Here is a 23,367-nt window from a genome sequence, read left to right as displayed (position 1 = left end):
TCACCTCTGTGATATGTGAGGATATGGACTGAGTCCCTTTCCTCTTCTCTGAAAGAGTGGCAATCCCATTATGAAGTGTTAATCAGCAAACACAGATCACCTAAGAATATTGATTGATCTATGACCATACATCATGAGGAAATAATACTGATATATAAAAGAAAGATGCACACAGAGATAGGATGGTGTGGTTTCTGTGTACTCACCTACACTCTGGAAACTTTCTGGCATGCTCTGTTTCATAAAGAAAAAGTAAAATTCAAGGAAGCTTGGGTCAAAATGGTGAGTTCCTGAGATACTTATGCCCTCACAAAAGAGTGTATAAACTTCAGTGTGAAGAGTGTAACAAAGGAGAATTAACATGTTATTGTTTCCCACATACTGACTTATCTAGTTCAGCACCACCACATATCATAGACTTAATGCTTAGGGGTGGAAATTTCATTACATAAGAAAAAAACTATGTCCTATGCTCAGGTGTTTTTATAGAGAGCCATTAAGCAAACAGTAAACAGATATCCAACAAGTGCATAATAGAGAACATCCTTGCTTCATTGTGCCTTGTCCCAACCTCCTGATGGTGAGCCTTTTCCTCAAGCTAAAGAGTTTCTCAAAAGAAAATAAAAAGGTAGATATTTCATTTTTTTTTAAATGTAGGGTTTCAGTAGTAATTAGGAAGAGTCTTTTCATACTTTTTTTGTGGTTGTTCTGAAGGACAAGTGTTTTCTCATTACCTACGATTGCTGGTTTTCTTTTCAAAAAGTTACTTTGTATAGACCAAATGTTTACATGAAATACAAAACAATTTTGAGCTGAACAGTTTAGTGTAATTATATATTTTCAAAATGGGTTTACTTCTGTCTTTCTATCTCCCACTTTCTCTCTCTCTCTCTCTCTCTCTCTCTCTCTCTCTCTCTCTCACACACACACACACACACACACACACACACATATAATATTTTTGTTTTTATGTTTTCTTGTGCATCTTTCCATCATACTATTTTTAACTACAGAAAAAATTCAACATATTTTACTGGACTAGTCTATATAATGATTACCTAGATCTGGTAATCAAGACCTTTGTGGCAAGAGTTTGCCATTGTACAATTCTTTTTATAGAATATTAATTTAAGCTAAAATTTGTGTTCCAAAGTTGAAACATGAAAGTTTGATCAACAAATTATCATTCATGTATGAATAGAAAAGGTAGAATTCAAGATCACAAATTGGATAATTTGTCTAGTTAGGGTTAATGGGGGTCAGATGGAGCAGTTCATCAAAAGTATTTTAGTAAAGTGATAGACTTTAAATATATAAGTGGAACATATGAATAAAACCATAAGTTTTATGCTAGGCCTGGTATTCACTGAGAAAATTTTGCACACTATTTCTGGATCTTGGAATAGGATGTGGTGTCACTAAATGCCTTCCTTATCTGTCTTTAGAACATTGAAACTGAAACAGCAGGATAAAAATGGAAATGAAAGATTTCTTTATAAAATAATAGATGTACTCAAACTTTAAGTTGTGATTTATACAACATATTATGTACCTAAGACTCCGAATAAAATAACAAAATACCTTGCTCATTCCTAAATAAACAAACATGAAAAGCCAAAATTGTAGCTTGGGATTTGGCAGAATATTCTGTTGGCAGAACAGTTAAGAATTTCAAATGTTCTGAATAATGTTTACTTTCTAGGATTCATGACTTGGAAGGAAAGTATAATTTAAATGTCTATATATATGTGTGTATATAGATATATGTATATCTATATCTATATATGTTGTCAATTCTCGTGTGATGTTCATGTGATTTTTAAATAATGAATGAAGCATCTCTTTCATGATTTTCACAGACTTTATTAAAATATCTCTCTAATATAATAACTTTACTGTAAACTTGGGCATTTTCTCCTACAACCTAATAGATTAAAACCATATGAAAAGTACTGACTAAGACACAAAAGTCATGGATGCCAGGATCTAATGGTTTCTCTTCACCTTACCAATCCCTTAATTTCAAGAAACCTAATTTTGGGAAGCAGTTTTCTCATTTGGAATAAAAGGAATAAAAATTAGCATGTATGGGTTTCTCCCTAGGCCGCAGAAATGAATTCTCACAATATCTCTTCATGTAGCTGTGTTTACCCATTTACAATACTCAAAGGAATAAAAGTTTAGAGTAAATAACTCTAGCTGGAAAATAATATATAGAGATGTTTTTGTCCACCTTGGTGTCTTTGAAAACACAGATTTTTTTGTACATGACTCAATTTATTAGAGATAGTAAACACAACACAGAAAGTAGGGTAAAGTCTATCATATAAACTCAACATGAAGGCATAAATGTAACCACATGAAGAAGGAAAATCTGCTGATGCTAAATGTAGTAGCACTTTCTTTACTACTTGCTCGTGGATCATTGGTTTTCATGAGTTTTCATAACTCAGAGAAAAAGTGTGTGTTCTACAGCATCCCTACCAAGAATGCAACCCGGTTAGTGGACAGGTGTCTCTGGGTAACTGATTACAGACAATATCTGCAGCCCATTTTGGAGGGACAGCTGACAAAGCAGCTTATTCATTAACATAGACATTTATACAAAACCTTCAGAGTGTTTCTTACCAGTTTTAAAAAGCCACTAAAATTACCCATAGTCTAGTCCAAATTCTGCTCTCCAACCTACCTTCTAGTATCTCTGAACATATAACTTACTTCTAAACAGTTCTAAAACAAAATACTAATTGTTGTCTGTTTCTTCATGTTTATACCATAATATAGTAATACTATTATACATGAAGCCCTGTAGGTCTATAGTTATGTTTTAGTATCTGTTGGGTGATCAAAGATGGCCCAGTCCCTTTTAAAGAAGAAAATTGAACTACATCTATACATTATGTAACGACATGTTGGTGCTTTTGAGACATCTGTATTTCTCAGAGGGAGAATTTCCCTCCGAAACACCCTTGCATATTTTAAAATGGTCCTTCTGTCCTTTCCCTATTTTGTTTTCTTAGTTAACTTGATAGCAAAATGCTACTTACCAGGAGCTACCTCAGCTGCAGAGAAACGGGGTGTTTGTCTGTGTCTGTGTGTGTGTATGTTACTAAATCATGTGAACTGATATTTATGTGGAAAATAACAGATTTTGTTTGTGATGGAATTGAGTTTTTGTGCTTGAGAAGGTGGGAAATATTTTAGGTATAAGTTTTTATTCATTTTTTTGGATACAAAAAATAAGTACAATGGTAATGGATTTATTTCTGAATATGAAGTCAGTTTAACTGAAATGTCATTATTTCATAATTTCAAGGATTAGGAATGTGAGGGAAGCTTTGTGCTGCCTATATTAATAATCTATGGATAGTTTAGTGATATCTGTGGGGCAGAGTTATCAAAATAATTGAGTGGGTACATTAAGCCCCATTCAAGCTTCTGATAAGACTTGTTCCTGGAGAAGCTCTCACCTGGCTCATTCATTTCATATGTTGCCTAGGCAACCTTTAACATGACATATGACTACTTCCACAGTGATTGATAAGAAAAAGATTGCCTAGGTTGGAAATTGTCATTTGTGGGTTGTTTTTTTTTTTTTTGTGGAGTGATTTACTATTGTCTCCTTTATTTTCTTTAGAGAGGAACGATTTTATCCAGTGTACAGTGAGTCAGGGTGCCATGACTAAAGTTTGATCACTGGTGGCCATCTTTGAGGATGGTTAATTGGGTATCAATAATATCGAGTGGAGTATTAATGGAGAAGATTTTTGTTGTTGTTGTTGTTGTTGTCTTATGAAGACACTAGGTTTCCACACTAATTGCAGTTACAATTCAAAGCTGCAGCTCTCTCGACATTTGTTCTATAAGAAAGATGATACACTAGTCTTAGGGAAGATGGCTAATTTTCCAGTACCAGGTATAATTTTGCTCAGTTCAATATAGGGGAAAGTATAAGAGCTGAATATCCACTTTTTAAATTGTTCTTAGAATTAAATAAATTTTGAAGTTCTAAAAATAATGCTGACATGGATAGGGGAAAAATGGAACAGTTATTCACTGCTGGTGGGAGTGCAAACTGGTGAAACCTTTATGCAAATCATTACTGAAGTTCTCCCCAAACTGAGAAGAAGATATATCATACAATCCAGCAATACCAATCATTATATTCCCAAAGGACTCTATAGTCTACTTTGGAGATATTTGACATTCATGTTCACTGTTGTTCTATTCACAATAGTCAGGAAATTAAAAGTGTTGATCATGTGATAAATGGAAAACAAAAATATAGTACATATGCACAATCCAGTGCTACTGAGCTATAAAGGAATAGAATTTATGAAAACCACAGGTAAGGAGTCTGAGTTGTAAACAACTATTCTGAGTTCATTAATACAGACCAAGAGTGACACAGATAATACATGCTTTCTCCTCTCTCTCTCTCTCTCTCTCTCTCTCTCTCTCTCTCTCTCTCTCGTGCATTATAACTTTGAATCTTTAGAAGTTTTGAAATCAAAACGCCCATAGAAGACAGCAAACTATTGAAGACTAACAATCTAAACAAACTATTCAATCATCTCCTCTATATCTTCTTAACAGATTCTAGTAATTACTCAGACATTGTTCTTTCCAAAGACAATATTCCTATTTCTGAAGTAATATATGTCATAGAACTATTCTTGGCACCCAACCTTCTTTTCATTATACTAAATTTTCTGGCTAAATATGTCATCCTCTAAATGCTTTTATCACCCACATTATAAATATCTATATCTAATCCTGATAATGTATGTAGGCTTATTCTGATGACTTGTCATTAAATATTAATATTGACAGCTTTATTATGTGTTAATCTTTAGTCTGCACATATCTGGATGATTATATGAATAGAAATTTCCCAAAATAAGCTTCTCTATCATAAAAAGAAATACAGGTTTTTCTTTTCAACAATGAGTGTACAGCTTATCTCACCATGATTTCACTGATTCTTTTTACAAGTCTCTCTTCCTTTGAGTCCTTTTAAAGTTCTTTTATTAATCTTTATTGTCCTTTACAAGTTTCTAATCAAAGTGCATTTCAATCAACTGAATTCCACTACATGCATTTATTCATCAAACAAAAGTCTACTGAGAATCAGATTCCACACACAGCCCTGATTATCAATGAGCTCAGTCTCACACAGCAGAGTTATAAACAGGAAAAAAAGCACGAAGAGCTCAAACAGAGATGCTAACCCCATCATTATAAAGCGGCACAATGTCCTCAGTCAGTTAAGCGCCAGGATCAGTCTACAGTTCTCAGAAAAAAGAGGTGCAAGAAAGTTATGAAACAATGGCACCTCCTAAGATAAAGACTTATATGAACCAGTGAGGTCTCAGATAAGGAAACAAACCATTTCTCATGACTTTGAGGGAAGACTGAGTCTCCTCATTTGAAATTAGTAGCAGGCTGACCAGAGACAACCTAATAAACATATCAACTTAAGAAATAGACCAATTGCAGAATGCCATGGGTGACAAATGTACAAACTAGCAAAGACAGAAAGGTAGCTATAAGACCAATTAATTGTGAAAAGTGTTAAAAAATAAAGACCATGAAAATATGCCAAATACAAATAAACAGCTTTGGTTGAAAGCCAGTTTCTGCTCTGGACAATCAGATGGATACTGATACTGATAGATTAAACACAGAAAAGATGACAACTGTCAAGTACAGGAACACAATAAGTTTTCTTTCTTTTTTTTTTTTTTTTTTGATTTTTTGAGACAGGGTTTCTCTGTAGCTTTTGGTTCCTGTCCTGGAACTAGCTCTTGTAGACCAGGATGGCCTCGAACTCACAGAGATCTGCCTGCCTCTGCCTCCCAAGTGCTGGGATTAAAGGCGTGCGCCACCACCCCCGGCATATGTTTTCTTTTTAAATTATACTCTGAGAACCCCATGGGGGCAGTAAAGTAGAATCTGGATTTGAAACTCAAAAGAAAAGCTAAAACAAATGAAGGCTTTTATAAATTATCATTATAGGAATTATTTAGGTCAAAGCAAAAGATGGAAAGATAACCAAAGAGGAAGTAGTAGAGAAAAGCATATGGGAAAATGATAAATAATATGAAAGACTTTCAAGAAGTCAGATGGAAACCTCATACAGTATAAGCTTCAGTGTATTTGTGTGTGTGTGTGTGTGTGTGTGTGTGTGTGTATGTGAAATAAGGCGAACCATTCCTATACCTTATTAACTTTGACAGGAATTAAAACTTCTCAAATATAATCGTTTCAATTCATATGCTATTCTGAAGGTTATGAAGATCTAAATATAAAAAATAATTTAATACCACATGATAATCATATAATGCAACAGAATTTAATTGTTTTTAAAAACTAACGTTTGCTGTGGGAAGTCCTTCTGTACATGTGTTGCTTTTATTAGTTAATTAATAAAGAAGCTGGCTTGGCATTTAATAGTGCAAAGTAGAGCTAGGCTGGGAAAATTAGACTGACTGCTGGAAGAAAAAAGGCGGGGTCAGAAAGATGCAACATTGCTGGTAGGCCATGAGCCTCATGGTAAAATATAAAATAATAAAAATGGGTTAATTTAGGAGGTAAGAGTGAGCTAGAAATATGCATAAGCTAATAGGCCGAGCAGTGTTGTAATTAATACAGCTTCTGCGTGATTGATTATTTTGGTTCTGGGAAGCCAGGAACAAACAAGCGGCCTTCCTACAACAAACATTTGTTTAACTTTGTATTAGATCTAGTAAAATGAAGTAAACATAATAAAATGAGTAATATTCTAGGAATGAAGAAGCCACTCTAGTAAATAAAGAAATAAAGTCCTTCTTGAATATGATGCCTAATTACTTTAAAGATAGACTCGTCATGTTTTACTAAAATCATGTTTAAAATGTATGTGGCAGTAAGTTATTTTAAGAATTTTGCATCTCAGTAAGCTCAGTAACTATTCCTGTGTTAGGATTCATTTAGGTACTTTAGCATATAGTCAAACAGAAACCTAAGGACAGGCAACATAAATAATAATCGCTCAGACTGTGGGCTGACGGATGAACATCTTCAAAAGTACTCTCTTGTCACCTGACACTTTTCTTCATCAAAAATCAGCATAGAAAAACATGCAGTCTCCCGAGAAACCGTATGTAGCCGCAATAGCTGCAGGGGGAACAGAAAGACTGGCGCAGCACAAGAAGATTTAATGCTCTGGTTTGCCTCTGGCAAGAAACCTGTGTCTCTGTGACCCATTAGACCATTTTTCAATGGCCCTCTGTGGTCAATATGAAGATCAATATCGAGATACCCACATAGGTATTCTCATAAGAAAAGGTAAAACTCATGAAAGTTAAGGTCTAAAGTAAAGTTACTCATTTCATATTTAATAACAATATACTTATAACGTTTGGTTTTTAGTGAAATTATTATATCACTTCCACTCCCTATTTGTGAGATAGTGGGGATCGCCTTATGCATGTCTCTTTACACTAGACAGTGAACTCAGAAACAACAATCTGTTACTGCAACACACACCCCTACATTCATACACACACAGTGATGGGCATCATCTCAGGGTTTCTTAATGTCAGACATGTATTTCATCCTTCACCCTTGAAACATACTTTCATGTTACCAGTATTATAACATAGATAATAATGAAATTCTTCCTGTTTCAGGATAATTTTTTGAATATACTTATATATCATTTTATAGGCATGGTTATTTTTTTTCTCGTAGGTGACTGATTGGAAATCTTATTGTGTTAGACACCTACTTATACAAAAGCAATTGGTGTGATACTTTTTTTTTAAGGTGGGCAATTCTACCTAAACATTTATTATTATTCTTTTCATATCTTAGAAAAGAATAAGTTGTTATTACTCAAAATATATTTTAACATTCTGCTAGAGTTAAATTTTCTCACTTACACCAAGGCAATAAATGCTTTTAAAAATATTGCCTAGCTAAATATTTTCGGTTTAGAATTACTATGTTCATTCTCAACTTTTTCACGAATGAAAACTCAATATAAATTTAAAAGTGACAGCATGTTTTATTCAAGATGTATTCATATGTAAATGTTTTAATAAAATTATGGTATAATTCCATTAGTGATAATTAGCTTGAGCTTTAAAAGGCATCATGACAATAAGCAAATTGGTCTAAGAGTAGGCAACAATAATCTGTGGTTACTGATAGTCTGTGACAGTCTTTATCTCTTTTCAGGTAGACAGAATTCAAATTGCTTTCATTAGAGGGGTAATATGCTGTGCAAAATGAGCAAGGCACTTATCAAGAGGCTCTTTCATTTGCATATTTTTGCTGCAAAACCAGACAGCAGTGATTTCTAGCTGCTCAAGAGCTGTGAGTGAAAGGGAGAAAAACCAACCAGGTAAACAAGCCAGGGCAGTTCAGGACCAAATTAAAGGAAAAGCAAAGTTTATCAATAGGGGTGTCGGAATTGTGCCTTTTGTTAATCTGTGCTACAAAATGACAACTTTGTTGGCTTCTAGAAACTAGTATGTAAACTGTATGAATGCTTTTCACATCTATAAATACCACAAGCAAAGTTGGAGGCTGCTCTTATAAGAAACGATCAATACTTCAGACCGACGCCATCTAGCTGCTAGTTCTTGATGCTTAAGATTCTGAATTTTAATTAAGCAGTAAATCATTATGCAATTATATTTTCAGATGTCAATTAACATGTCCTTAATCCCTAGCAATTCTGAAACACTGTTATTTTGCAGAATTTTTCCTTTAGGATTCTTCCCAGAGCAAGAAGAGTCTTAATTGACTGGTAGAGATATTTTTTTTTCTCAAAATTTATGACCAGATATCAAAAATTATATTGCTTAAGATTATAGCTGGAGCTTTACATCACAAGAATATTATGATTATACATTAAGTTACAATCCACAGTACAAATTAAGAAAAATAGATTGTATTCTTGAAAACATCTGGTCAAACATGTCTTGACCTAGCTACAAGTATTAGGTCATGCTATATTTGAGATTTTTTTTCCACTGACACATTCCTTGGAAAACTTTTTAAATCAAATGAAACACATAAGCATTTATAGTACTGGTCCCAGTCAGATTAGTGTAAACATTTTTCTTTCCTGTATAATCAAATCCTCATTTTTTTTTGTCAGTAAACTTGGTTATTTATAAATTTTCTGCCTGCTACCTAGTAGAGCAGAAACCTAAAGCTAAGTGCTATTTTTATTGAGGATCTCAGTAATTTAAGAGAAAATATAGACAGCTTGAAAGACATAATCCTTATGCAATATTTACGTAATTTAAATTTATGAGGACACAAACTAAATGAATGCAACGCGTAACATTCAACTGTGACTGCCAATGTTTCAGTATTGAAATACGTCAGAAATGAAGTATTATAAATAAGTAAAACATATTCTACACACAGTATACATTGAAAACATTTCGACTTCCAGTGTTCAGAGCTTACAACATGAATTTCACAATACAAATTGAAACAAATTTGTTGCAGGATATTTGAGATAATGATCAGTTAACCAACATTTAAATATAAATATGTTTGACTCTAAAGCTTTGACTTTCCATTCCTCCATAAAAATTCTATGACTTTCTCTCATTAGCTTCAGAAAACATACTAATAATGTAAGACTAATTTAATACTATAAAATACAGAACTATTAACTTGAAAGTATCACATATTTTATTTTGGTAAAGTTAAGATTGATTTGTCCTTTGAAACTGATGATTAGTTTTAAATTTAGCCCTAGCAAATTTACACTATTCATGACTTTACTAACCTCTGTGTATCATAAAAAGAGCAAGGTGATTAACAAAATCCATCTACTAAATGTTCTCATGAACTAACAAAACTTAATTCTATGACTAACATTAACTCATCAAAGAGAATTAAGAGTTTTATTAGCTGATTAGTTGCCATAAAAGCAATACACCATGTAGTAGAGCACCATTTACAAGAGCAAGGAAGGAAAATTATTCAGGGTTGAATTATAAGAATGAAGAATTTGAACACTAAAGCATCATCAGACCCTTTGGTCTGAAAATGTACATTTGCGTACAAGGAGAACTCAATCTTGGATTGGATTTTCTAGCTGTTACGCTGCTGTTAGCCATCAGAACATAATGATGGCAATTAGACAATGGACAGATATGTTTTTAAAAAATGCAAGAAATTTGCTTGTGAGACAATATAGATGGTATTAAGATAATTAATTATATTGTCATGTCGTAACCCAATTAAATAGATGAAAGACAAAAGGGAAGGAGAAGAATTATAAACAAGAAGTGTAATGGTGATACTAGGACTGAAGATAATACAAAATACACAGTGTACATTCTATGTATGTTAGAGTATATTTCACAAGGAAAAATGACATAAGGTGTATATGATGAATATCTCAGGACTTTAAGGACAAACTATAAATTATTTTAAAAAGTAATGATTTGCAAAAGCAATGCAATTTTGTGTTTACACTTATATCTATTCTTCAAAGAAAACATACATAACTAAACAAAGTAGTGATTTTGATCAATTATTTTCCCAATCTAAAAAAGCCTTAAACACTACTTTTATATTTTGCAAGTAATATATAGACTCTCTGCCTTAATTTTATTAATTAAAAATTATTTGAGCATCTTAAAATAAAATGGAGATCATTAAACTTGGAAAGAAATGATGCACTTACCATCGTGATTGGGATTTCCCAGTGTCCACGGCTCATCAGAATCAAAATGAGTATCTCCTCCAATTCCTGGTCCCGGGAAATAGGCATGTGCCAAAAATCCTCCCTCCCCATCAAAGGGGGAACTGTCTCCATGAAAACCAGATGCAAAAATGATGGTTATATCCACATCACGTTTGCCATTTTCTAGTTCACTATAGGGAACTTCTTCAAATGTTAATGGAGTTACATTCTGCCACACATCAAAGGCACGGCGAATTGCTCTCCTGGTCTCAGGGTCTCCAACTTTTGGAGTTACGTTCTTTATACTGAAAGTTGGAAAAGACAATGATCAGTGTGGCTTCTTTGGTGTAATTTAAACTACTGTAATTTTTTTTCACCTCTTTAGTTCAAAATTATCAATGAAAATGACTCTATTATAGATCAATAAAATTCATTCATTTTTAGTGACTTTATAGACATTGTTCATTACACCAGCTATTTCATTATCATCAAGGGGGCATTCATGTGCCAAGGCTATTAGGGAGAAGATCTGCGTAGGACAGGGAGTGGAAGGTAGGATGACAGATCAACCAGTTTTCTAAGTGATCAAACAGGTGCAGGAGCTTTGAGCTGAAGCAAAAATACCAATTTCCTTTTTATTTCCATCATTGAAGAAGTATATCACTGTAATTAGCCAATCAAATAATATCTTTATCCGTAGATCTGTGAAAACAAACTCAGCATGAAGCAAGTTTTAATTTTGTTAACAAAGGCCCAGTTATTGTGGTATCTGATATTCTGCTCTGCTTAACTGAGCCTTTTCAGTTTAAAAAAAAAAAGTAACTAAAATAGCTACTTACAACCAAGATTTACACATTTTGTGAATTTAAATGGAACCAGGAGTAAATGAAAATGTTATCTAGACATTATTAGCTTCACCCTGGTCTAACATTAATATAAGTTGATTAGGCAAATTACTATTTTTGATTCATTTAACTGTACTCATATATATATACATATATGTATATATATAATTTCCTCATAATTTCTATCAAATACAACATATATGAAACTTGTTTATATAATTTTATGGTACAGAATGCAGCTACAGTTTAAAATTAACAGATGAATACTATAGGGTTCAAAGGTTTCAAATCCTTTCAATCAGTAATATTCTCCACATAAGATTACCTAAAGTAAAATCTTTAATATAAAAAGTGCTAGGATGTTCAATGGAATATAGCTTGCTGTAGAGTCATCAGAGGTGATTGTCAGAGCTGCAATCTACAATGAAAGTGATGTAGTCAAAATATGCCATTAAACTGCATGCCATTGCTAATAGTGGACTAAAATTTATCTTTCTTTTTCAGATTTATTTCTCAACATCAAAAACTTTTTATGATGTACTTTCTAATAGAAAAGGTAACATTCTGATTATATATAACTAACTTGTTTATAATCATTACACATGCCATAATAATAATGACCTTACTTGGGCATTGTGAGTGTGACAAAAAGTGAATAAACCTTATTTCATCCCACCGACAATACATGGAGGTGAATATTAATACATACCTCACAAAAATGTGACAATTTGCATGAATTTAAAGAAACCTTTCCTGTGAGAAAGATGAAAATGCTCTGAGGAGCATTTTCCTCAATACCCTGAGCATCCATTGTTGTGGATTCTGTATACCCCATACATCTAAAAATGAGCTTCCTTTTCCTTTATAATACATAGTCGAGGCCTTATTTACATTTTAATATGTCGATAAATATTATTCATTCTATACAAAAGAGCAAAGAAAAGTTGGGAAGCAAGGAGTGATCCAGGAAGCTGCAAGTGGTAAAAGGCTTTGGAATTAATTTTATTAATTATTCTCATTAATGAGGTGAATGTTTAACTTTCAGAACAAATCTCTAGCATGAACTATTGACAGAACCTTTTATGTAGCATTAAAATCATTTTGCTTCATGATTTTTAAATATTATCTTTTCACCAACGCCCTCTCCCTTTACATCGTATTTGCTGCTTTGAGTGGAGGAAGAACAAATAGAGTGCTATGAATGACTCTTGATGCTGGTCTTCTGCCATAAATAAATGACTTGATTCACAATGAGGAACGTATACGGTGTCAGAGAAAATGCTGAAATGGACGATTTTAAGAACTTTTGCAAACCCCCTGATGGAAGATGGTGGAACTAAGATCAGCTGGTGCCAGTAGAGACAGGATGCATTTTTGAAGGGAAACACACAACTAGATTTTAGATTAGTGAAGGATGGGTAGAAGAAACTGCTTTCTGCCTGCTCAAGGATGGTTGTCGGTTTGAGCAAGTCTTTTCCATCATTCAGCATACTGTCCTAGGTTACGTTTTGACAAAGAGGAAGTATCTTCTTGGAGGCATCAAAGCTTGTTAGAACTCATTTCCCATCTTGATACAGCAGAGGCACTCCAAGTGAAGGCATCATTCTTAATCTTGTGCAAATTAAATTACTAGTAACCATTTATCCTCTTTATACACTATGGAACTGCAAAACTGCTAAAGGCATGCTATTTGGAAGGATTTCCTGCAGAATGGGCACTTATCTAGATTCCTCACTCAGAATACACAACCAACAAGTCAATATTTCACCACCAGAGTCTAGCCTTCTTCCTAAGCCAATCATGATGGAATATTTTTCAGACACTACATATAACAACAAAGGAAGCGAATGAGTTGGGCATTATTAGAATTCAAACAATTGCTCTTAAAAAAATCACAAAGACAATGGAAGGCAGATCACTAAACAAGAAACAATGGTTGAAGGTATTTAAAGACTTAGAGAAAAACTGGTAAGTTTCTTAAACAAGAAAACCATGTAGTTATTAACCAGAAAATCTGAGGAGACACTTCACCAAAGAAGATATTATGATAGCATGGAAGTGCAGATGATGCTGAATATTATATTTCATTAAAGAAATCATCCAAGTATGATATCTCCATGAACAATGAGAATCCCGCCACTGTGTCCTCTTTACTTTTAAGTCCATTTGACGAGCCAGATGCTTTTGGTTCAGAGGGACTTTTAATTGAGAAAATGCCTCATAAGATCCAGTTCTAATGAAACCTGTTAGGCATGTTCTTAATTAGCAGCTTAATTGGCTGGGAAGGCCCAGCCCTGGCGTGAACCCTGGGAATTTGGCCCGGAGCTCTATAAGAAAGCAACCTGAAGAAGACCGAGGGAGCATGCCAGCAAGCAGCCCTCCTCTGTGTGCTCTCTATCAGTTCCTGCCTCCAGGACCCATCAGATTTGAGTTCCTATGCTTTACTTCCTTCAATGGACTGTGACTAAAGATAATTAAGCCTCCAGGTGGTGATCGTGCAATCTCTAATCCCAGCTCTCAGGAGGCAGAGGCAGTAGGATCTCTGTGAGATTGAGGCCAGCGTGGTCTACAAAATCTAGTTTCAGGACATGCTCCAAAGCAACACAGAGAAACCCTATCTCAAAAAAACCAAAACCATACCGAAACAAAACAATGCTCACATCAATATTTTTTAAAAAAGCAGTAATTACTGAGGGTTTAGAGAGAAAAGAGATGGAATAAATTGGTAAGACATGGGCTTTTTACGGCTCTGAAGCTACATGTATAATATTTTAGACATAGACACATGACATCATACACCAGCCAAGTGAATAGAACCAGACAGAGCAAATGGTAGTGTCACTGATAGTTCTCCATCAGCAATACAGAGTGATTCTGTATGATCAGATTTGCAAATGTGCCACACTAAGGAAAATATTCCTGACAGCAGAAACTGTGCTGTTCAAGATTCATTGGTCTAAAATTGTTATGAAAATGAAAGCCTATAATTGTTTAAGATGGCTATAATTTTTATTATTTTGTAATTGTTTAGAATTATGCTAGGCTTTATGGATAAAAGTACAAAGTATAAGTGACAGTAATTTTAAGTTTTCAAACCCTTCATTTTATAGTGGTCTATTAAGTTTCTAACTACTTCTATGTCACCAAACCAGGAAAAGAATTGCTCTCAGTCTTGTCTAACATATACACACAGTCTCCTACCTTTTTACTAAGCACTACTTGATAATGGAGCTCACGGGAGAAAGAAGGACAACAGGCATGAATATTGCTGTTGCTGGGGAGATAGAAGCATTATTCCATATTGATTTCCAGGAATAATATTTAACTTTCTTTTGAAAGCACAGATAGTGTAAGTGGTATGAAATGTTTCTATAACTAAATGAATAACCCACAGAAAAATTTAAATGACGGTGAATACTAGCTTCATGGGAAGAGCCAAGGTTATTTTGTCTTTAATTTATCTGAAGAGTAGCTGACATAATTTTCATAAAACAATTATCTAGTGTTATTCTATCTGGGAAGACAATATGAGATTATAACTCTGATTGAGGTTTGACCTCTAAATAATCAAAATAAGTACAAATGTCATATTCTAGTTGTATATAGAGAAAACCAAACCAAATCATTTCAATGCTACCTTTAAACACTTCATTAAGGCCTATTTGTGAAAATAACAAGATTTATCATTTCCTCTCCTAATAATATAATTTTTATTGAGGTATTTTTGGTATACCCTCTCCATGCAGTGTCTTTCATCTCCTATCCCATTGGTTTAACAAGTTATTTCAAATATTCTTATGAGCCTTGTCTAAGAAGAGACATTTCATTAAAAAGACTCCCTGATTTTCCAGACTGGCTAGGCCAGTCCTGATGTTGGGTGGGTATGTTTTGTTTCTTCCTTTTCATACAGACATGACATTTATAGAATTGCTAGTCTCCCCGCCGCTATATATTCCCTAAGGACACACAGAGTCCTCATGTTTTATTTGTTGTTCTCCAGCGTCTGAGCACTGTTCTTTGATCAAAGTGGAACCCTTAAAGTATTAGTAGTTCAGTGGGTTTAAAAAAAAACATAAAATATCCAAAGAAGTACTGGTAACATTAGGTTGTTTGTCATTCTGATATCAAGTTCAGTAATTACCACAGCAAAAACCAAACGTACAAACAAAAACCAAGTGTTTTCAGTGTTATCAGTAATTTCAAAAGCATTTTGAATAAAAGATAGAATTAAAAGCTATGCTACTTGCTTATTTTTTCGACTATAAATAGTCCTTTCAAACGACAATATGTCACTGATTACAGACACGTAGTCCATCTTCATAAAATAGCATGTATCAAAGAAAATGACAAAGCAATGGAAAGAAACAAGATTGGGGGTAGGGATGGGTGCTTGTACCTGTAAGTGATATGTTTGTGTTGCCACTTCTGTCCAGTTAGTGCATAGCGCTTTCGACGAATGTTGAATTTGGAGCTGCCTCTTGTCTGGTCCGGGACACCACAACGAGGCTTCTTCATCCAACTGAAAAAAGTGGGTATTTTTCAGCAACTCTTCTTAATGATTTCAAAGGGAAAATAGACAGCAACCCATAGAGTGATGGGGTCCATCTTCAATGTCCTTACAATTTAAATTAAATAGATGCCGTACATTTTCAGAAACAGTTAACACAATATGTTACTACACAAAATTTTCAGTGCATTTACTTCCTCCAGTGTACTTTGAGGTAACTGCAGAAAGAAGTTCCTTGAAATTTCTTTATAGAATTCACTGTTGAAACGTATGTAACCTAGAGGAAATCTTCACTTCCCATTTTCATAGTAAGTTTTTAGTTTTTCTTTTTTTTTCTTTTTTTTTTCTTTTTTCTTTTTTTTTTTTTTTTTTTTTTTTTGGTTTTTCGAGATAGGGTTTCTCTGTGGTTTTTGGAGCCTGTCCTGGAACTAGCTCTTGTAGACCAGGCTGGTCTTGAACTCACAGAGATCCGCGTGCCTCTGCCTCCCAAGTGCTGGGATTAAAGGCATGCGCCACCACCGCCCGGCCATAGTAAGTTTTTAGAAATGCTACTTAGAGCTAAAACGGTTCAAAGAAAACATATTAGCATCTGTTGACTAATCTGTGAGTCATTATTTAGATCATCAGAACTACTCAAATATACACACATACATGGTACATATATGAAAGTATAGAGAATAGTAAGAACTGTAAGAGATAATCCTCTCATCATGCATTCTTTGCTATATACTGCTATATATCCATTAAACAAGAACCCCCACAAGTTACATTTAAAATTAGAAAACAAAAATCAGGCATGCCCTACATAATGAGCTTGAATTTCTCAACTTGCTAAAATATATTTTATGCCTACGATAACATTGTCTATTCATTAAGGAATTTAAGCAAGCTTGTTTAAATAATAAATTAGTTAGCCAACTTATCATTTAAAAGAATTAATATACTATTAGACAATGGATTTAGTTTTTGGTCGAGAATAAATGCTACTATCTTTCTAATGTCATTTCTAATGAACAAAAAAGTAATAAAATATTCTATTCAAAGCATTACCAAATTTGTTACTTAGAAGTGGTTAATTACTTCAACATAATACAAGGATTACTGCAATTGGAATAATCACTTTAATTGCCTGAGAAGTATACCTCAACTCTACCATATGTTTGTTTGCCAAAGGAGGGGGAGGATTTTTTTTTTAAATTAAAATCAGATGAAGGGCTAGAGTGACCAGGGTTGTGGATATTTACAGTTCTTGTAGAGGAACTGAGTTCAGTTTTAGCACCCAGATCGAGCAGTTGACAATTGACTGTAACTCAAGCTCCAGGGGTACTTTCTCTCTGACAGCCATGGACTCACCATTGAAACCATACCATTCCAATAAACTCTTTTATAAGTTGCCTTAGTCATGGTGTGTTGTAATAGTAATTGAAATGTACCTAAGACAAGCAGCAAACACCCTTAACTAAGGTGGCATCTCTCCAGCGCAGTTTTTCGTGAGAAGGCTTCACTCCAAGTCAGTATTTACATGAAACTCACTGTGCATGCCAAAATGGTGTCACATTTGTGTCAATCACCCTGGCTCCACTTCTATATTCTTATATTATCAGTGTGGACCATCATAACTTATAATCATGCAGTTTCAGCATGATTATCCTTATATGTTAATTTGAATTAAAGAAAGCACAGAGCAGTGCTTTTAAAGCATGATTAGAGGGCTTATACTTCAAAGTATTTGATATGAGGAGACATAACACCTCAGTATTAATTATTTCATTGAAAAACACAGACAGCAGGAAAATGAAGTCATGGGGCTTCTAGTTTTAGCAACAATAAGGTTTAAGGCCAAGCAATCTGGAGCAAAGGAGGGGCTTCAGGGAAGAGAATAGGGAGAGACAAAATCAAAAATGGTTAATAATATGAAGAGCAGGAGATTAGGTGAAAAAATTTTTATATAATACCCAGAAACAAAATGCCAGAACTGGTTTTACCTTATTACCAAAGCCTACCTTTATTAGTGATAATGGATACTTATAGCATGAAAAAAAAATGTCTGATTCCGATGTGTCTCTATAAATAGGTACTTACAATGACGAAAGGTACTCAGGGCTGGGATTTTGAAATTCTATCCCCAATATTGATATGAGGCTTCTAACTGTTGCAGAATATTGTTAATTTTTCATTGATTTTCATTTCCCGAGGTCTGGACTAGCCAGTACTTATACATCTATTTAAAACCTCAGGGACTTAAGATCTTAATTTTTAAAACCTACTTTGAAGTTTAATTTTGAAGTTTCAATCCTATGAGCTCCTGTCTTGGTGATACAGGGATACCATGACTAACAGTCTTAAGTAAACCATTACAAAAGATATAGAATTTCAGATTAAATGTGATGGGTCAGTGTTTGTTTGCGTCATGGTGTTTCATTTTTACACAGAAAAATGAATGATATTTTTGACATATCCAGAAGGAAGCCTCCCGAGCTTGATGCCACAAGGCCCGAGTTGTGCAATTTCCCTCTACTTCATTTGGGCTCTGATATTCCTCTCTTTCTCCTGGAAAATGGAGAGTAAATTGTATTTTATCTATTGTGAAGTTTAATGCACGATCACCAAGGAACAGAGATATATTCACTTTGTGAGTGTCGGGGTGCTAAGAACACAGAGTTTTGCCTGCGTACAGAGGAAACAAATCAATCCCTCCTTTGTAGTGGAGGACCATTAATTATGCTTCCTGATATTACACAACCTTCTCGGAGCCTCTGTCCACTGCACGCCATGAACACACAAAGTTACATTACCCAAGAGGTAATAAATTTGCTTTCGTAGTCTTTCACAAAGTGTACACATGAAGAACCACGTGTTTAATCAATAGATGAAGGAATAATGGATAAAGCACCAAATTAATAGCTGTTATTACAAGGCATGAACAAATTATTTCCAGTGAAAAATAGTATTTAACGTTTCTCATTTAGATTGCTGTCACAATAGGTACCTAGCAAACTTTCAATAGCCCATTTCTGAATTTTCCCTACCAGCACAATATAAGAACATTATTTGTACTGTTTCTCTCTTTCAACTGTTGAAACACATGCATCCTGCCCCATCCAACGTGAAGCTGCTAACAAGGTAATAGTTTGCAGAGATGTGAACAGGAACTCTCATGAACCACACAAAACAGGTAACACTAATTGCCACTCCATACACTGTCTTAAAACATGCATTTACTTTGTCTCTTGCTCATATTTTCTTCCTTGATTCAAAATGTGTTGTTAAAACAATGTTAGCAACCTGACATTGTATATGCATGATATAAGAAAAGCCTCAAAAGATTGGGGTTGGAAATAGGATACATTCCAAAGAAAAGTTTACAGAAGCAAAATATATCAGTAGTGGTTGGTGAAGTCTGCGTAGTTTTGTCGACAATTTATCTGGGCTCAGGAATCCATGAGAGAAGGAACTGGGAGGACGTTACTTACTCAATTGTGTTTCTGTCCACTTTTCCTGTCATGTTAATGCCATAGAACTGTTGCATGGCAGCTAGGGCCGATTGCATGGTCTCTGCAGAACGCAGCACAGACATTCTGGGATCAGTCGGTGGAAGGTAGCCGTATTTTTGTAACCAAACCTGTAATCACAAGCACAATTCCTTTAGATCACCTTTACAATTTAACATTATTGTTATGGAAATTGATTGATATCTACACTAGATGGTAAATTTATTTGATATATTTGAAATAAACCTTTTGTACTTTAGATTATCTTATGATTCTGAAGTGGTTGTAGACGTTTCTAACATATTTTACATGTGAATGAGTAAAAAGTGTGATTAATCACTACTTAGGTATTTACTATACATAATTTCTATACCTAATACAAATAAGATTTCATGCGTCCTCCAGGAACCGAACTCCAAAATCATTCTTTTCCAGAAGCCTATCAAGACATCCTTGCTATAAGGAGTAAGGAATATGCATAGATTGTATCTAAAGAACGTTTCTATGGCCAACTGAGCAATGCCTGCAGCTGGGATTGGTATCTCTACAGAGGAACTATGCTACTAATGGCGTTTGCATACAAAATTCACGTAAACACTTTACCCAACTGTAGCTGGATAGTCTCAAGACAGTGTAACACTTTCATATGAGGAATAACCATTACTTAATGTAGTTCATAATGTGAAATTGATAGATAATATTCAACTTTCTTAGTGGTTTAGTTTCCTGATTCTCATCTCTTCCACAGAGAAAAGACTTGGGAGGATGGTGGGAGAAAGAAGTTAGAGGAAAGGAAATGTCCTCATCTGAACTGAATCAACAATTAAGAACCATTTGAAGTCAAAGAAAACAAAAACAACTGAGGGCACTGGAGGAAAAGAACCCATCCCCACCAGGACAGGCACGCTTTCCCAGAGTCTCATGCCTTCACTCCACAAGTACAATCTTGTGCCCATCCCTACCCTAGCATGCGATCTCTTGCCTCAGTCTTCCCAGGGTTTTAGGGTTTCTTTAACAGCAGTGAACTATTTGACTAATTGCTAAGTCTCACGTTATTGCAGCAGTACTTAGGGAAGTCATTCAGCTGGGGGTGTTTCTCCCTGATGTGGCCTAGTTATCACGCAAGTGATTATAAGGGAGGGCGATTTTTCTGTAATAACTGGCGTTATGTAAGTTATAGCTATTGCTCAGAAAATTCAGTATCCAAGCATAAATAACTATCCAATAAAATGCATTAAATATTAAAGATAATATTAAATATGCGGGATTTAAAATGTGAAAAGAAAAGGATAAACTTTCATAGAGTCTCAAAAATTTCCACACCTAAAATTACAATCCATATGTATCATCAGCTTGATAAAAGCTATTTAAAATGGGCACTGAACTGCAATTAAGAAGGTGATTGGTAAAAGTCAATCTCAAAAACAGCCACCTAAATGAAGAAAGTGTGTCATGATGCTTCTCATCTCATCTGTAATGAGCAGGCTGCCAGAGAAAGCCATCCAGTCACCTATTTAACAGTGGAGAAAATAAAAAGAGAAAGACTCTGGTATTTTCTCAATGAAGGAGGCAGTCAATAATATTACTTAGTATGAAATTCAATATTTTAATTCAATTGCTAAAAAAAGAAGACTTTAATAGTATACATGAGCAAAATATTTTAAGCTCAGTAAATTTTCTATAGCAGCACATTTATGCCTTACATCCTAGGAAGCGGTTTGTTGCTATGTTACACTTTGGTGCTCAGCTACTGGCAATTTCATTTATAAGAACAGTAAAGAGAAAACTATTAATAAGAAAACCTATGATTTATGTTAAAATATAGTAAATATAAAAATACATAAATATGAGGTGCATAATGAAAAATATCATGTTTTAGAAAATGTACATTTGATTTGAATTATGCTTTAATCTTTCCAAAACAAGTGATTTTAAATAATGTAAAAATGAAGTTTTATATTTCTTGTGTTTATTCTCTTATATTTTACTCTTTATCATGGATTGCTGCTTTTTCTGATGAAGGACAAGGGGGTAATTCTTTTTAGTTATAAAACAGCATGCAAGGTGTGAGACTTTCCATCTTACAGTCAGTTTATTTTGAGTGATATATTAATGTCAGGATTTTGTCAGCCAAGAAGAAAATTTTCTATGAAACTACAAAAAAATTTGTAAAAAAATATGCAAAGTAATATTTGAAGATCTATCTTACATCAGGTTCTTAATAGTTCCCAAGGGTAATAATATGGTATATATTTTTGCATCTGTTTCATTAATCATACAGGTTCACATATAGTTGTATATAAATATATATGTATATATGGGAAGATATGTATACACATCACATTTAACAGCCTGCAATACACACATCCATTCTCATATGCTGCTAACAGAAATATATCCACCCCTTAAACTTTGATTTAAACTCCTGATACTCCTAGATCACTGAAAAAGCAAATTTGTCTCCAGAGATAAATTTTGTGCCTTGGAATCTTTTCAGTACATATTCAGTGCCCAAATGCATATTCTGGGTACTAAGGGAATATGTTCTTCAAATGTGCATTTGAGGACAACATAAGGCTGAAGACAGAGTATATAAAACTCACAGCAAATTCGGTGCTCAGTAAGTCATAGTATTTATGCTTTTTATTACTAAAATTGGATCTGTTCAACTGGAAATTTGCCTTAAAATAGGATAAGTTTGAAACATATTTTTAAATAGCCTTTGGAAGCAGAGGCCAAAATAAAAGAATCATACACTGCTTGAAAATACTCCATATCTCAAAACATGGGGGATGTAAAATATTTGCCAAACAGGGCCTTGGTGAATTGTTATGATTTATTTATTTTATTTTAATTTTTCATTAGAAAAAGTGAATTTAAGAGCATTAAAAACATTAACAATAGGAAGGTTCTTCAATGAAAATTGACCTGATTTACACTCTAGTCACTTTAGTCATTGTCACTAGAAACCACAAACCTCAAAAGGATCTACATGATCTCACCCTAACTGTGTTCTCCATGTTATCTTACCCATATATATTCCTACCTTTCAGATACAGTTTATTTCCAATATTTAGTGATATATCGTATTGGAAGCACAACCAAAAAAAATGCTTCTCTCTGCAGAATGGAATCTTTCAAGTTATTTAAAAAAATAAAAATAAATGCTAGCCAAGAGAGATCACCCTCATTAGTTTGTACTATAAATAGGAAGTATAGTGGCATATTATTTGTGTTTTAATAAATAAAGCTTGCCTGAAAGTCAGTGCAAAGCAGACACACTAGTCAGTCATACAGACCAGACAGTGGTGGCACACATCTTTAAACCCAGAAGCCACACTAGTGAGCCATAGAGACTGGACAGTGGTGGTACACACTTTAATCCCAGCAGTAGAGAGGAATATACAGTAGCATGAGACAGGCTGGTTTTCTTTGCTTTATGGTTGTATTTCTTTTTAATCTCTGAGCACACTATGAAAGGTTAGCAGCATGCACTTGGAATAGGGGCCCTCATTTTCAAATCCGAAATCCATGGCAATTGTTTCCAGTCCCCCAAACTGTTTGCAACACTATTTATTAGCAGCTCCCAGTAAAACAGTTTGATAAAATAGCTTGAGTTGGCTAAAGCAATGGCTATTAGAATTCATTTTATTATACAAATGCACAAAATTTTAAATTCCTGCTAACTTTTCATTTCCAATTAAAATTTTAGAATCATGGATATTCTAGTGGATGTAACATATAACTGTTTCTTAAAGCAAAGGTGGAGACTATATTGTTAGTGTGATTATAATCTATGAGCAATTTCTCAAATTAACCCTA

At 34.2% G+C, this 23,367-nt stretch overlaps 1 protein-coding gene across 1 annotated transcript in view; it reads right to left on the bottom strand.

Moving 5' to 3' along the window:
- Mmp16 (matrix metallopeptidase 16) overlaps nt 1–23,367 on the bottom strand; it is a 193,915-nt gene that overhangs the window by 76,342 nt on the left and 94,206 nt on the right. Inside the window, exons 2-4 of the mRNA XM_041657221.1 lie at nt 19,528–19,676; nt 15,944–16,066; nt 10,703–11,007 (exon numbers count right to left, since the gene is read on the bottom strand). Of these exons, the coding sequence (XP_041513155.1) occupies nt 10,703–11,007; nt 15,944–16,066; nt 19,528–19,676 (577 nt within the window). The remainder of the gene's footprint in view (nt 1–10,702; nt 11,008–15,943; nt 16,067–19,527; nt 19,677–23,367) is intronic.

This window comes from Microtus oregoni, unplaced genomic scaffold (genome assembly GCF_018167655.1).
Source record: "Microtus oregoni isolate MIOR12 unplaced genomic scaffold, Mior012 000008F_ref0000371, whole genome shotgun sequence".
In the NCBI taxonomy this organism is placed as follows: domain Eukaryota; kingdom Metazoa; phylum Chordata; class Mammalia; order Rodentia; family Cricetidae; genus Microtus; species Microtus oregoni.
The sequence above is the reverse complement of the archived record's forward strand: the minus strand, read 5'-3'. Positions and strand labels throughout refer to the sequence as shown.